The sequence below is a fragment of the Oratosquilla oratoria genome, chromosome 12 (assembly GCF_046742065.1).
Source record: "Oratosquilla oratoria isolate Oo_2021 chromosome 12, ASM4674206v1, whole genome shotgun sequence".
In the NCBI taxonomy this organism is placed as follows: domain Eukaryota; kingdom Metazoa; phylum Arthropoda; class Malacostraca; order Stomatopoda; family Squillidae; genus Oratosquilla; species Oratosquilla oratoria.
In genome coordinates, this window is record NC_134788.1 from 66,959,858 (window position 1) to 66,974,402 (window position 14,545).

The 14,545-nt window shown below is 40.6% G+C and overlaps 1 protein-coding gene across 1 annotated transcript in view; it reads right to left on the bottom strand.

Moving 5' to 3' along the window:
- Nucleotides 1-1,772: 1,772 nt before the first annotated feature.
- The window catches only part of LOC143030854 (uncharacterized), a 43,771-nt gene continuing 30,998 nt past the window's right edge, over nucleotides 1,773-14,545 (bottom strand). Inside the window, exon 2 of the mRNA XM_076194076.1 lies at nucleotides 1,773-4,494. Coding sequence (XP_076050191.1) covers nucleotides 3,233-4,114 — 882 coding nt within the window. The 5' untranslated portion in view covers nucleotides 4,115-4,494 and the 3' untranslated portion in view covers nucleotides 1,773-3,232. The remainder of the gene's footprint in view (nucleotides 4,495-14,545) is intronic.

Sequence of the window (14,545 nt, forward strand, 5' to 3'; positions counted from 1 at the left end):
GTGTATGCAGATCCTGGGTGTTTTATTTTATGTATTTACAAATTTGTTTATTGTATTTAAATTTCATAGATTGTATACAAAGTGGCACTTCCTATCATTTACAACGTGGGCAAAATTATCTTTTTCAATTTTGTGACCCTGATGATGGTTCTCTGAGTGACAATTAGTTTAATATCTTATTGTGTACTTGAAATACCTTTTAAAATTGTCTTTCCATAAATAAGACAAATCATTATGTATATATCTTGATTCTATTGTCTTTTTTTTTGTCTTTTTTTTTTTTTTACTGATTTTGTATTTCAAGTCCTTCATATGACAACAATGACAGGGCTGACATAAATATTTTATCTATATTTTATATTGATCTGATTAGTACAAAATAAAGTTAAAAAAGTCATAAATAACACTAATGACTGATTACCTTTATTCAATTTTTCTAACTTTGCAAATAAATAAATATAATAAAATAAGTTAATTATTCTCATCCTGTTTAGTTCTAGCTCCTACTTCCTTATTTCTTCTCTTTTCTGTTTTTGGCATTCACCCGGTCATTAGCCACATTACCTAAATTAATTGAATTTCCATACAAATGTTATCTTTTAACTCTCATAAGCATATCCAAATCACATTCTCCTAAATGGTTTCCACTCATTAGCCACACTATTCAAATTAATTGAATTTCCATACAAATGTTATCTTTTTACTCACATAAGCATATCCACATCACATTCATTGGATTAAAACCTCATATTCTGCACCAGACTCAATCAAGGTCCCTCCAATATCTATCTACTTTTCCAAGTTACAGAACTTTTCCTTCTGAAGAATAAATAGCACTATTTGTGTAAAATCTTATATAATTTTGGATGCAATTTTTTCTAGCACAGAAAATTCGAAATCATTAAAGTAGTTATTTCTGTAGTATCAGTCAGTAAATCATGATATTCAAGACATAGGGCATTAACATGTACACTACCAAATAACAAGTCACAATTTGAAATAGCGATATCAAACAATGACCATTCTTGCACCTCATCCTCAGGTGTACCAGTTTTCATTATTTCATCTAGCAATTCACTTGCAGCTTGCAGTTCACTTTCGCTTCACACCTTTTCCTTCCTTTGAATTTGATTTGGTGCATCAGTTCTCTTAAGATTTTTCTTTTTTTTTGTAAATTTACAAAAATAGCTACAGATTACAGAATACTGACCATGCCCGTGTGCACTATTTACCAAATGAGATTGTCACCTTGTTTTATTTTCCTTGGTTTTCCTTTTAAGTAAAGTCAAGTAGAAAGTCGGGATGAGCCTTTCCAGCGGCTCCCTTTTTGTTTACAATTTTCAACTTTTTATTTTTGCTTTGGCTTTGTTCAGTGTTGTGCTTTGATCTTAGCATTTCTTCTATTCCTAAGTTTTTTAGTAGCCATTTTTCATCACTATCTTTGCTTATATTGTTATTCTTCAACACAGCGGCGGCGCCAGGAATTTTTAGTTGGGGAGGCTAAGGGGGGGCTGAGCAAATTTTTGGGGGGGCTAATAGTAATATGATAATACACATATATCCTCATTTCAGAAGGGGAGGGGGTTAATGGTTGGGCTAGCACTGATGTCTGACAAATCTTTAGCCCTGGCAATTAAAAATTCCACTTAATAAAATTATTTCAATGAGTGTTTTAAATTTTCAATTTGCTCATTTCAGTTGAGGGGGCTAATGGGGGGGGGCACTTTTTTGGGGGGCTAAAAAAAAAAACAAGCCCCCCCCCTGGCGCCGCCACTGCTTCAACAGCAGATCTCTGTAGGAAACTCCACTGATTTTTTTTTATCTTTTCAAAATAGAATTTGATACATAAAAAATATATATATATTATATAAAGTATTTTGAGTTATTAGGCCATCAGGACTAATTTGAGGGGGCAAAATTGAACATGTTTCTTGATTTATCTCACTAGACTGAATGAGTGCTGGTGATGAATAAACACCAAAGCTAGTACAAACAATCTCAAAACATGTGAAATTATGAAATTGTACACTTACATTTCAAATGCCAGCAACAGATTCCCAAAATCACATCTTTTGTGTTGACTTAATTATTATGAAATTATACAATTAATTTCTTTATCCAAAACATTTCAATTTCATCTTGAAAATTTTGTGTCCACATTTTTTTCTGTATACTTGTAAAACATGTGTGAGCACACATATGTAAAACACAGAAGGAACATTGTTCATCACACAAATCACACTGGAATGGCTTCTCTCCAGTGTGTGTCACCACGTGATACCTGAGACCTCTTTTGTGAGAAAGCAGAACTGCACATGTCGCACTGGAAAGGCTTCTCTCCTGTGTAGGTCATCATATGAGATCTGAGGCAATTCTTTTGTGAGAAAGCCGTATCATACAGGTCACACATGAATGGCTTCTCTCCATTGTGGGTCCTCATTTGTTTTGTGACACAACCCTTTTGTGTGAAAGCAGAAATGGATAGCTCACACTGGAAAGACTTCTCTCTAGTGTGGGTCCTCATATGCTGAGTGAGAGAGTGTTTTTCTGAGAAAGCAGAATCGCACAGGTCAGACTAGAAAGGCTTATCTCCTGTGTGGGTTCTTGTATGCTTTGTGAGATAACCCTTTTGTGAAAAAGCAGTGCTGCACAAGTCACACTGGAAAGGCTTCTCTCCTGTGTGGATCGTTATATGATCTTTGAGGTCATTCTCTTGTGAGGAAGCTTTATTGCACAGGCCACACTGGAATGGCTTCTTTCCTGCATGGGTCATCATGAGATATTTGAGGATTGAGCCAATTATTTTGTGTGAAAGCTGCATCACACAGGTTTCAAGGAATGGCTTCTCTCCTGTGTGGATCCTCATGTGATCTTTGAGCTGATTCTTTGGTGAGAAAGCTTTATCCCAAAAGCCATCCTGGAATGGCTTCTCTCCTGTGTGGGTCCTCATGCTTTGTGAGAGTATCCTGTTATGAGAAAGCAGAATTACATAGGTCACACTGGAAAGGCTTCTCTCCTGTATGAGTCCTCAATGCTTTGTGTTACCCTTTAGTGAGAAAGCAAAATTGCACAAGTCACTGGAAGGCTCTTCTCCTTTGTAAGTCCTCATATACTTTCTGGGAGAGCCCTTTTCTGAGAAAGTAGAATTGCACAGGTCATACTGGAAAAAACTTCTCTCCTGTTGGGTCCTCATATGTTTTGTGAAATTACCATTTTGTGAGAAAGCAAAATCTCACAGGTTACATTGGAAATGGTTCTCTTCTGTGTGGGATCTCATATGCCGTGTGAGAGAACCCTTTATTGAGAAAGAAGAATCACACATATTACACTGGAAAGGCCTCTCTCCTGTGTGAATCCTCTTATGTTGTGTGAGAGAACGCTTTTGTGAGAAAGCTACATCACACAGGTCACACATGAATGGCTTCTCTCCTGTGTGGATCCTCATATGCTGCCTGAGAGAACTCTTTTCTGCAAAAGCTTTATCACACATGCCACACTGGTGAGGCTTCTCTCCTGTGTGGGTCCTTATATGCTTTGTGAGAGAACCCTTTTCTGAGAAAGCAGAATTGCAGAGGTTACATTGGAAAGGCTTCTCTCCTGTGTGAATCCTTATATGCTTTGTGAAATTACATTTTAGTGAGAAAGCAACATCGCACAAGTCACATTGGAAAGGCTTCTCTCCTGTATGGGTCCTCATATGTTGTGTGAGAGAACCCTTTTGTGAGAAAGCAGTATCACAGACGTCACAATGAAAAGGCTTTTCTCCTGTGTGGACCCTCATATGCTGTGTGAGAGAGCACTTTACTGTGAAAGCAGAATCGCACAGGTCACACTGGAAAGGCTTCTCTCCTGTGTGGATCCTCATATGCTGTGTGAGAGAACCCTTTATTGGGAAAGCAGAACCGCACAGGTTACACTGGAAAGGCCTCTCTCCTGTGTGGGTCCTTATATGCTGTGTGAGAGAACCCTTTATTGAGAAAGCAGAATCACACAGGTCACACTGGTAAGGCTTCTCTCCTGTGTGGGTCCTCATATGCTGTGTGAGAGAACCCTTTTGTGAGAAAGCAGAATTGCACAGGTCACACTGAAAAGGCTTCTTTCCTGTGTGGGTCATCACGTGATCTTTGAGGAAACACTTTTGTCTCAGAGCTTTATCGCACAGGCCGCACTAAAATGGTTTTTCTACAGTGTGGGTCATCATATGTAATTTGAGCCAATTCTTTACTGAGAAAGCTCTATTGCACAGGCCACAATGGAAAGGCTTCTCTCCTGTGTGGGTCTTCAGATGCTTTGTGAAAGAACCCTTTTGTGAGAAAGCATAATCACACAGGTCATACTGGAAAGGTTTCTCTCCAGTGTGGGTCATCACGCGATATCTAAGACGACTCATGGTATAGCTGTGCCACAGATGTTAAATGGGATCCTCTTCACTGTATGACACATTTGGAATCTACGGATAGCTCTTCCAAAGAAATGGTGATAGTTACCCTCATCCTGGCAAAAAATGCAATTATAAGATTGACATATAACTCTGAAATTGTGTAATACACTGTAATAAGATTGTAGATGTTTCATATACAAACCATTTCATACTCCAGTCCCTTTGTACATGCAAACACCTAACATGAAATAGGTAGAAACACTAATAGATATGGTGCAATGATATATTGTATTCTATTTTACATTAGAAATGTGCTGAAAATCATCCAATAGCTACATGCATGCACACCCCAACATGACCAGAATGATTCAAATTCTGCTCTAGCTTTTTCATCACACCACGAGATTTGGAAGCTGGGATTAGTCCAACTGGCTACAGCACTCGTATTTCAATAAAACTCCGGAACATTCCATGTTTAGGCTCAGATGATCTACCCTAGGCAGGTTTATCCATTTCACTCATCTGACTCAAATAAGTGATGCAAGTCACATTGTTTAAGATACACTGGTAAATGGTGTGCCTGTTATCACCTTAGCAAAATGTAAAAAACTAAATTGATCTAAGAAATTGTTGAGGAACTATTCATATTTTTGTCACATTTAGTAAAATACCTGTTTGTATAATAGAAAAATATATATCAGATATTTCTAATAAAACAATCTCAACAATCATGATGTATTTAGGCAGGAACTGCTATCAAAGATGCAATCCCAGTAAATGTGGAATTAGCAAGAAGACAATGTATAATATGAGAACTAGCAATTTAATATTTTCAACCAACAGGTCATTTAAAAAAAGAGGCATCATATACACAAACCTAGTCATCTTTCAGGAAGCCTGTGACATTTCCCTTAATGGTTATGACACTTGTGTGACAATACTGGCAGAAAAAAAAAGTGAAACCTTTATTTGATATTAGTATCATCTCAATTTAGAAGGTGCCCCTATCTGTTAACAATCAATGTGAAGTTGGATGTTCTGCAAGCTCTGGTCTCATTTGAGCATTTCCCACATCAATGCTCAAATGGATGCTTCCCATATGAACCCTATACAAGAACATAATAGTACGAATGTACTATCATCAGCATTTATACCTAGTACACTGGTTGGACATTGGCTTGTGTCAGTGAGTTGATCTGGCAACCGTGTGTTTGTTTACACTATAGTCAAACAATAAGAATGGGTCATGGCGCCCACCATTATAAAGCCTAGTTTACCATTTTTGGAATTTCCAGTATATTTGTGAAGTTCATATGATGTATGAGTGTATGATATTGATATGACCAAATAAATAACTAGTGGCCAATATTAACAGCAGTCAAATGGTGGTTAGTGACACGCATCTCATTCTGTTTACAGTGTCCCAGCCCCATGCTGTTTCGTGAGCCTAGCTTCAAGAAGGTGCCTATCTACTTATTCACACTACCCAACTACCACTTGACTACTGCTAACATTGGTCACTGATTATTTACTTACTCATATCTATACACACATCCATATCAACTTCATAAATATAGTGGAAATTCCGAAAATAATAGACTGGTCACTACAATAGATTTTGCTCTGACCCATTCATACTGTTTAACTACAATGTAAACATACTGTTGCCAGATCAACTCTGACAAAAGCCACCTTCTAACTGGTGTATCAGTTATAAATTCTGGCAACAGTATGTACCAATAGGCCCTTTCCTCCCAGGAAGGGGTGGCAAAGTCAAAGCTTACACCCACATTTTACCTATCCCACACCCTTTTGTTGGTCTTGCATTCACTAAGTTGTGCCCCACCTTAATAGGAACCACATTGTCGAGGTAGGGGTGTGGGGGTTGCACATCCCTATGACCTGGCAAGCAAGGCTATAGGGGACTTCAGCCCTAGCTCTTCCTTACTAAAGGGGAGAGGGCTACTCATGCTAGCAAGGTTGCTAGTGAGGGACCAGATGAAATGGTTCCTATAGCTAGGCTGCCCATATGGGTCAACAGTGCCACCCATCAGGGGACCACCTTATGAGGTCCTTCTGTGCTAGATGGTTGGGTGTCTGGGCTGGGATGAGTTGCATGGGGAGGTCTTAGCTCCATTGTAAACAAATTTTCAAATCATGAGGAACCACTTTTTAAAACAAGTGGTTACCATGGGGGATGATGTACCCTGTTTGCGATGGCCAGTACTTGCTACCCTCATAGTCCCAGAAGGCAGTTGCCCTTGGCCCCCAGAGCCAATTATATCACAAAATATTTCTATGGATACAAAGAAAAAATCTGGTCCTAGAGGGGTGGTTAACCAGGCCCTTGAGATGTCACTCTCTGGTCATGATAGTAATACTACATATATGCGGGCTGGAGCTCATATTCCCTTTGGCACTGTTTCTCATGCTGGAACACCCTGCAGGTCACCTGCTAAGTCTCTTCTTAAAACCCTTCAACTAATAAATGTCTACACATCCTTATCATACCATGATATCCACTCTACTTTCAAGCCTTTCGAAACAGTTCTCCACATCTGTCTCAAAGACAATGGTGACTGTCTTTCAAATTGATGCATGTGACATTTAAATCTGATAATGCTGCCAAAACTGCATATGAGGGAATGAATTCCCTATACCTTGAAGAGAGCAATCTAATTGCTGAGATCATTCAGCCAAGCAATGTAGTTGACAGCGAGAATGATTATTGTTCCAACCTCTTTGATGGTGCTGAAGAAAGTGCTCCCTAATTTCACCACACCCCTACACCTTACTGATTTGTGGTATACTATGGGGAAAACTGAGATAACTTTATCTATGCTGTTAAGTATCTAGAGAGAGAGACTGGAGTGTTCCTTACAAATAACCTCAAGAAATATGGTAAAGGTGTGTTGATCTGAGGTCAGGATTTAACACAGATCATAGTGCTCCTCCATGTCTCTAACTTTTCAGATGGAGTTTTTTAATCCATCAAACATTTAATTGCTGTAAAGGGCATATCTACAACCATGACCTATATGAATTCTCAGAAATATCACTTATGCCCTGATAATGTTCAATGAGCAACAAAAATATGGGAAAATATAATATGCTCATGCTCATGTTTTATGGTTCATACCTCCCTGAGTGAAACATATTGATTCTCTTTCTCTCCTTGTAAAAGCTTTCATTAACAGTCCTTTATGGTATTACCAATGTTATGAGTTCAGTCACAGACGGAAAAACTGTACAAATGGTCCCCAATGCAGTCACTGCTCTGCACTTGACTCATACCTTACTCTTGATTGTGAAGCAAAACTTTACTGCTTCCATTTCAGAGCTCACTTAATATGCTCTACACAATGCAAAAGTATCATCTTCAACAATATATTCTTCAGCTGGCTAATTCTCTTTCATTAGTTTTGGTAGTGCCAAGCAAGAACTTCATTTTAGACAGATGGATGGTGGAGCAAAGACAAATGCCTCCTCCCTCCACATCAAATACAGTTAGGGCACCTTTCTCAACCACCAGTTGCCCCCTCACCCCCCCCCCCCCTGGTCCTAAGAAAATCCTGCTTCTGCTATTACTGTCCAAAAGAAGCTTTCTATTTTGTAAAATCAAACAGGCAAACCTTCCACTGTATCTTCAACAAATCCTTCCAACTGATCTTTAGCAAAGCATTTCATTACATCTTAAACAAAACCCCCTTCTATATCATCAGCAAAACCCTCCACAGTATCTTCAGCAACAGCATCAGAGACTCCCACAATAGAAGCCAATATAGCAGAAGTCCATGCTAAACCGTATTCCTAATCAAGAACCTATACTAAGGATAGTAAACCAAAACAATATACATTTTCAACAACACAACCTGGCATGGAGCAATGCATTGCCAGACCCCCTGATATTGATCCCTCTAAATGCTCTCTCCCACAAGAGGACAGAGTCCACCTGGCCAGACTGTGGTGCAGGCATCATCCAGCCTTTCTAATTTAACAGAAGAAGCTGGATGACAGCATTGCAGATAACTGTCTAACCTGCCCTAACCCCAACAACATCATGGAGAGTGGTCGGAACCCTTGGTTCTGACCACCTTCCAATCATCATCACCACCAAAACAAGATGCACCCCAGTTGGCCACAGACACACATACACCAATTACAAGAGAGCTAACTGGGAAGCTTTTACTGAAGAGACAGAACAACATTTTGAAACTCTTAACAGTACACCAATCACAAACATAAACAATACTGTGCACACTTTTAATACAATCATACAAAACGCACAAAAGAGATACATCCCTAGAGGCAACAGAAAATCACACAACCCCAACTTCACACCAGAAATCCAAGGCCTCATCAGACAATGAGACACACTTAAACACAATACCCCCACACCTATCCCTCAAAACATAGCAGACCAAATACAGACACTAAACACTGTGATTGCCAATAAAATACTCAAACAAAAAACACAAAATTGGCAAAACTTTATCAATACACTTGATCACAAAACAAACACCAGCAAATTGTACAAAACACTCAACAGTATTACACTATCCAACAGTAACACAACACGCTCTCACGCAGCAATAATCACAACAACAGACAATCTACCCTCAAACAGACAACAAGCAAAAACACTCATAAATCATTTTGCACAGACAAGCCATCTCACTTCTCACCCTGACGACAGATGCACTATTTGACATAAGAAAGACTTTCCCACAGACTCAGACTATACACCCTTCATAGACAGTCAGACAAAATACATAATACATAATCTCAAGCACTCATCCGCCTGTGGCCCTGATACATAAGTAACATCCACATAAAAGACATTGGACCACAAGGTATACACTCACTCACAAACATTGCAAACTACAGCTATTCACACAACACTATACCCGACATCTGGAAGCATCGTAAAATAATCACCATTCCAAAACCGAACAAAGACCCAACAATCCCAACATCGCACCAAACCAATCACACTTCTCTGCACCCTCTCTAAAGTCATTGAACGCCTAATACTTAAACTTGTCACACCACATATTCCCCTTGCTGACTCACAACACAGTTTTAGGCCACTACATTCCACAAACACTTTTCTGATAAACCTAACACAAAGAATTTTAGATGGCATCAATTCAGATAGGCCCCACCACAGAACACTTCTTATAACATTAGACATTAGTAAAGCTTTTGATGCTATCCCCCGCCACAACCTAACAAATAAAATATATAACACAGACATGCACAATAACACCAAAAGATGGCTGGCCAATTATCTGGCAGGTAGGAATGCTTACGTGTCATATAATGGCCAATCATCGCACATCAGAAACATTAGGAATGGAGTACCACAGGGCTCTGTTCTATCCCCCACGCTCTTTAATCTATACATGCATGACTTACCCACACCAGACACCTCAGAAATACAAATCTCTTCCTACGCAGACGACATAACAATCACATGCACACATCGTAACACAAAGCTGCAGAAATAATCCAGCCATACCTTGATACACTCAACACATGGTTCATCACAAACAGACTCAAAATAGCTCCAACCAAATCTACAGCAACACTTCTCACCAACTGGACAAAAGAACACAAATACATACCTCATCTCTACATCAACAACACTCTAATACCACACACAAACACACCAAAAATTCTTGGTGTAACATACGATACATCCATGTCTTTCAAACAACACATCACAAACATAAAAAACAAATGCACACCTAGACTTAACGCACTTAAGTCAATCACTGGAACAACATTTGGACAAAACAAAGAAACTAATACAACAATATACAAACAATGCATACGCTCAGTGATGAATTATGCGAGTCCTGCATGGGCTCCTAATCTCAGTGAGACACACCACAACACCCTTCAAATCATACAAAACAAAGCCCTAAAAACAATTACAGGCTGCACAAATACAACACCTACAGACCATTTACACCATGAAACAAAAGTCCTCAAAGTCAAGGACCACCTCAACATGAGAGGCACACAAACACTTGCTGCAGCCACCACAAACACATTACACCCGCTACACTACATAGCAGAACACCCACACACACCAAGAAACATTAAAACAACACCCAAAGACCTGTATCACACACAGATACCCTCTTCTTTTCCTCCACAACCACCAAATACCACCCTCCGGAAACATATTCATAATCATATCACTCACCGCTCCATTAACACACTGAAAGACAACACACTGCTGCATGCCAGACCCCCTGACATCCACCCTTCTGAATCCTCTCTCCCACAAAAGGACAGAGTCCACCTGGCCAGGCTGCAGTGCGGTCACCACCCAGCACTTCTAAGCTACCAGAAGAGGCTGGATGACCGCATTGTGAACAGCTGCCCAGGATGTAACACTTCACCCCATACCATACAACACATAATGGAAGACTGCATTATACACAATCATGCACGCAAACAACACAACATACACTCTATAAAGGATTTGTGGGAAAACCCAGTTTTGGTTGTGGCATTCCTTGGAGAGATGGGACTGCTCGCACAGACAGTCTAGGGAACGACAACAACAACAACAACTGTCCAGGATGTAATACTTCACCCCATACTTTACAACACATTATGGAAGTTGCTAAATGTGAAGGAGGATAGGGAAGGAAAGATAGTTGCAGTGGGAAATGCGAAGAAAATGAGAGTGATGAGTGAGGAGAATGGAGGAGAAATAGGGAAGGATGAGGTGAAGGCAGTTGTAAAGATGATGAAAGCAGGTAAGGCACCTGGTCTGGATGGATGCCATGCAGAATGTCTGAAAAAGGGAGGTTCAGTGATGGTGGACTGGTTGGTGAGGTTATTTAATGTTTGTTGGAGAGAGGGTAGAGTACCGGAGGACTGGAGAAGTGCCTGTATAGTTCCTCTTTACAAGGGAAAAGGGGACAAGTGTGAATGTAGTAGTTTCAGAGGAATTAGCCTGTTAAGTGTAGTAGGGAAGGCTTATGGGAGGATCTTAATTGAGAGGATTAGGAGAGGAACAGAAGGAGTAATTGGTGAGGAACAGTGTGGATTTAGGACAGGTAGAGGTTGTGTAGATCAGATCTTTGTGGTAAGACAGATATGTGAGAAAGCTATAGGAAAGGGGAAGGATGTTTTTTGGGCTTTTATGGATCTGGAAAAGGCTTATGATAGGGTAGACAGAAAGGCACTGTGGGAGGTTATGCAGATTTATGGGATAGGAGGAAAGCTTTTGGGAGCTGTCAAAAGTTTTTATGAGAGTAGTAGAGCATGTGTCAGGATTAGAAATGGAGAGAGTGAGTGGTTTGAAGTAAAGGTGGGACTTCGTCAAGGATGCGTTATGTCGCCCTGGCTGTTCAACTTATACATGGATGGGGTGGTGCGAGAGGTGAATGCTAGGGTAGTGGGTCAGGGATTGAAGATGGTTAAAGAAAATGGAGAAAAGTGGGAGGTGAGCCAGCTGTTGTTTGCGGACGACACTGCGCTTGTGGCAGGGTCAGAGGAGGGATTGAGGAAGCTGGTGGCAGAGTTTGGGAGAATATGTGATAGAAGAAAGCTAAAGATAAATGTGGGTAAAAGTAAGGTGATGAGATGTACAAGGGGTGAAATGGCAGTAGACTGGAAGTGAACATTAAGGGAGAGCGACTGGAGGAAGTGGATAGTTTTAGATACTTGGGTGCAAGTGTAGCAGGAAAAGGTGGAGTGAAGGTGGAGGTAGAATGTAGATTGAGAGAAGCGAGTAAATGCCTTGGTGGTTTAAAGAGTGTAATGAGGAATAGACATTTGGGAATGGATGCGAAGAGGAGACTGTATGAAGGAGTGATTGTGCCAACAGCACTGTATGGGGCAGAAACGTGGAATATAAGAGAAGAAGAGAGAAGGAGTTTGAATGTGTTTGAGATGAGGTGTCTGAGAAGTATGGTGGGGGTTACTAGGCTGGATAGAGTGAGAAATGAGGAGGTGAGGAGGAGAACAGGGGTGAAAAAGGATTTGGGAGATAGGGTTGATGAAAGAATATTAGGATGGTTTGGACACATGGAAAGAATGAGTGAAGAAAGACTAGTAAAAGAGGTATGGAAGGCAGATGTGGAGGGAGTGAACATGAGGGGACGTCCTAGGATGAGGTGGATGGATGGGGTGAAGGGGGCTTTTGGGGAAGAGGGGAATGTCACTAGAGAAAAGAAGGGAGAGGACGAAATACAGAGGAGAGTCGAGAAGGGTAGAATAAGGATGATGTTGTGACTGCATGAGGAGGAATAGGCGGGGGGTGGGGGGTGGGGTAGTATGTGTGAGTAAATTTTGACGCAGCCTGAAGGGATTTCTCCCCGTCCTCGCCTTATATGCAAAGGGGGACGGAGAGGGGGGGTCGCCGATTAAATGAAGCGGCCTTGCTGTGGATGTACTGTGTCTTGCGACACTGCTTCTGACCCAGGGCGGTGGGCAGGGTGCAGGGATGACCCGTCATCCAGGAGGTGCTCAGATGAGAGGGAGGGTGGGAGGGGTGTGGAGTGTATTTAGGGATGAAATGGGTGGGAGTGTTTTTATGCCTTTCCCTTTTTGGCTACCTCCCTTGGAAGGGGGAAAAAGCCTTGGTATATGTATGTACATTGTACACAATCATGAACACCAACAACACAATATACACTCTATAAGGGATTTGTGGGCAAACCCCATTCCAGCTGTAGTGTTCCTCAGGGAGATGGGACTGCTCGGCAAGTCAGTCTAGGGAACAACAAAATCTCCCACAGTTCCTTCTCAGTCATACCAGAAATGTTCCTGAGGATATACTGAGTCCCTTGACTCAATAGATGTCCCCCCAAAGATTCATTTGGGAGCATCAGACAGCCCTACACCGGACTCCAACAACTACATTAGACCTCCAATCTTGGTTTACTGGTTCCACAAGCAACTCTAGACTAAACAAACCTCACCGGCTGAATAAAATACCAATTCAGGTTAGCAAAGAGAAGCTCCTCTCTGGGGCTCCCCTGAAACTCCCCTCAAAATAATTGTCACAGTATGCGTGCCTCCTGGGACTATCTGAGTCTCCTTTTATTACATTACATGTGTGTCTCCAAGAGTCAATAGTGGAAGAATCAATTCCTCCCACTCCCACTGGATATTATGAATGCTATTCTGATTTTAATTTAGAACATATACAGTATGTAGTGTTTATCTTCCACCCAGTGTTCCTGTTGAGGACAATCTTAGCTGCCTCATGTGAGACCTTCCCTCTTTATTTATTTTTTTTTTTTTAATTGTGCCCACCTACTGTGGATAGACAGGACAGTCAACCCCAGATGTGCTTGACTTGCTTCTCTTATAGAGGAGGAGGCGTTACAGATTTTAAATTCAAGGATACAATGTATTTTCATTGTCAAACTGGTATTTTTACAGCCAGTTATATTTCTCTCAGCTCTCCTGCTTTTTTAGATTTCAATTGGCAGGTTATACCAGATTTGTATAGCAGCAACCATTTTCCCACACTAACGGAATTGGCAAGGATTAATTGTGAAGCATTCACAAATAACATGTTACTATATTTTCAATTGGAAATAGCATATGACACAGCTTGGTGCCATGGCATTTTACAGAGTCTTTTCGAGTTCAGTCTATGTGGCAGACTCCCTATTTTTATACAACAGTTTTTATCTCACTGTTTCTTATGGTTGTGAAATGGAAGCATTCTGTCTGAAGCTTGTCCACTTGAAGATAATGTGCTAAAAGGAAGTATATGGAGTGTCACTTTTCAGTGTGTTTCCAGAAAGAGTTTGTGGTAGTTTATATTTTGAAGATTTATCAATCTCCTTTTCTGCAGCATGGATGCCATCGATAGGAAATTTTAGTTAGCAATTAATATGAACATTCAGTGGACTACAACTCAAGGATTTTGTTTCTCTGCTTCATCCTGATCCAAACCTATATCTCTACAAAAGAAAAGTCTCTTGTGTGGAGGAAACTTGCTTTCTGGGACTAATATTTGATAGCTGCCTGACTTGGATGCCTAACCTTCATTACATTCCGGCTACTTGTATGAAGGCACTATCACTCCATAGAGCTTTTGGTCCATACCTCTTGGGGTGCTGACAGATGGACCCACCTCCTACCATACCGAAAAGTTATTCTAAGTTGAAGTATGGTTGTGAA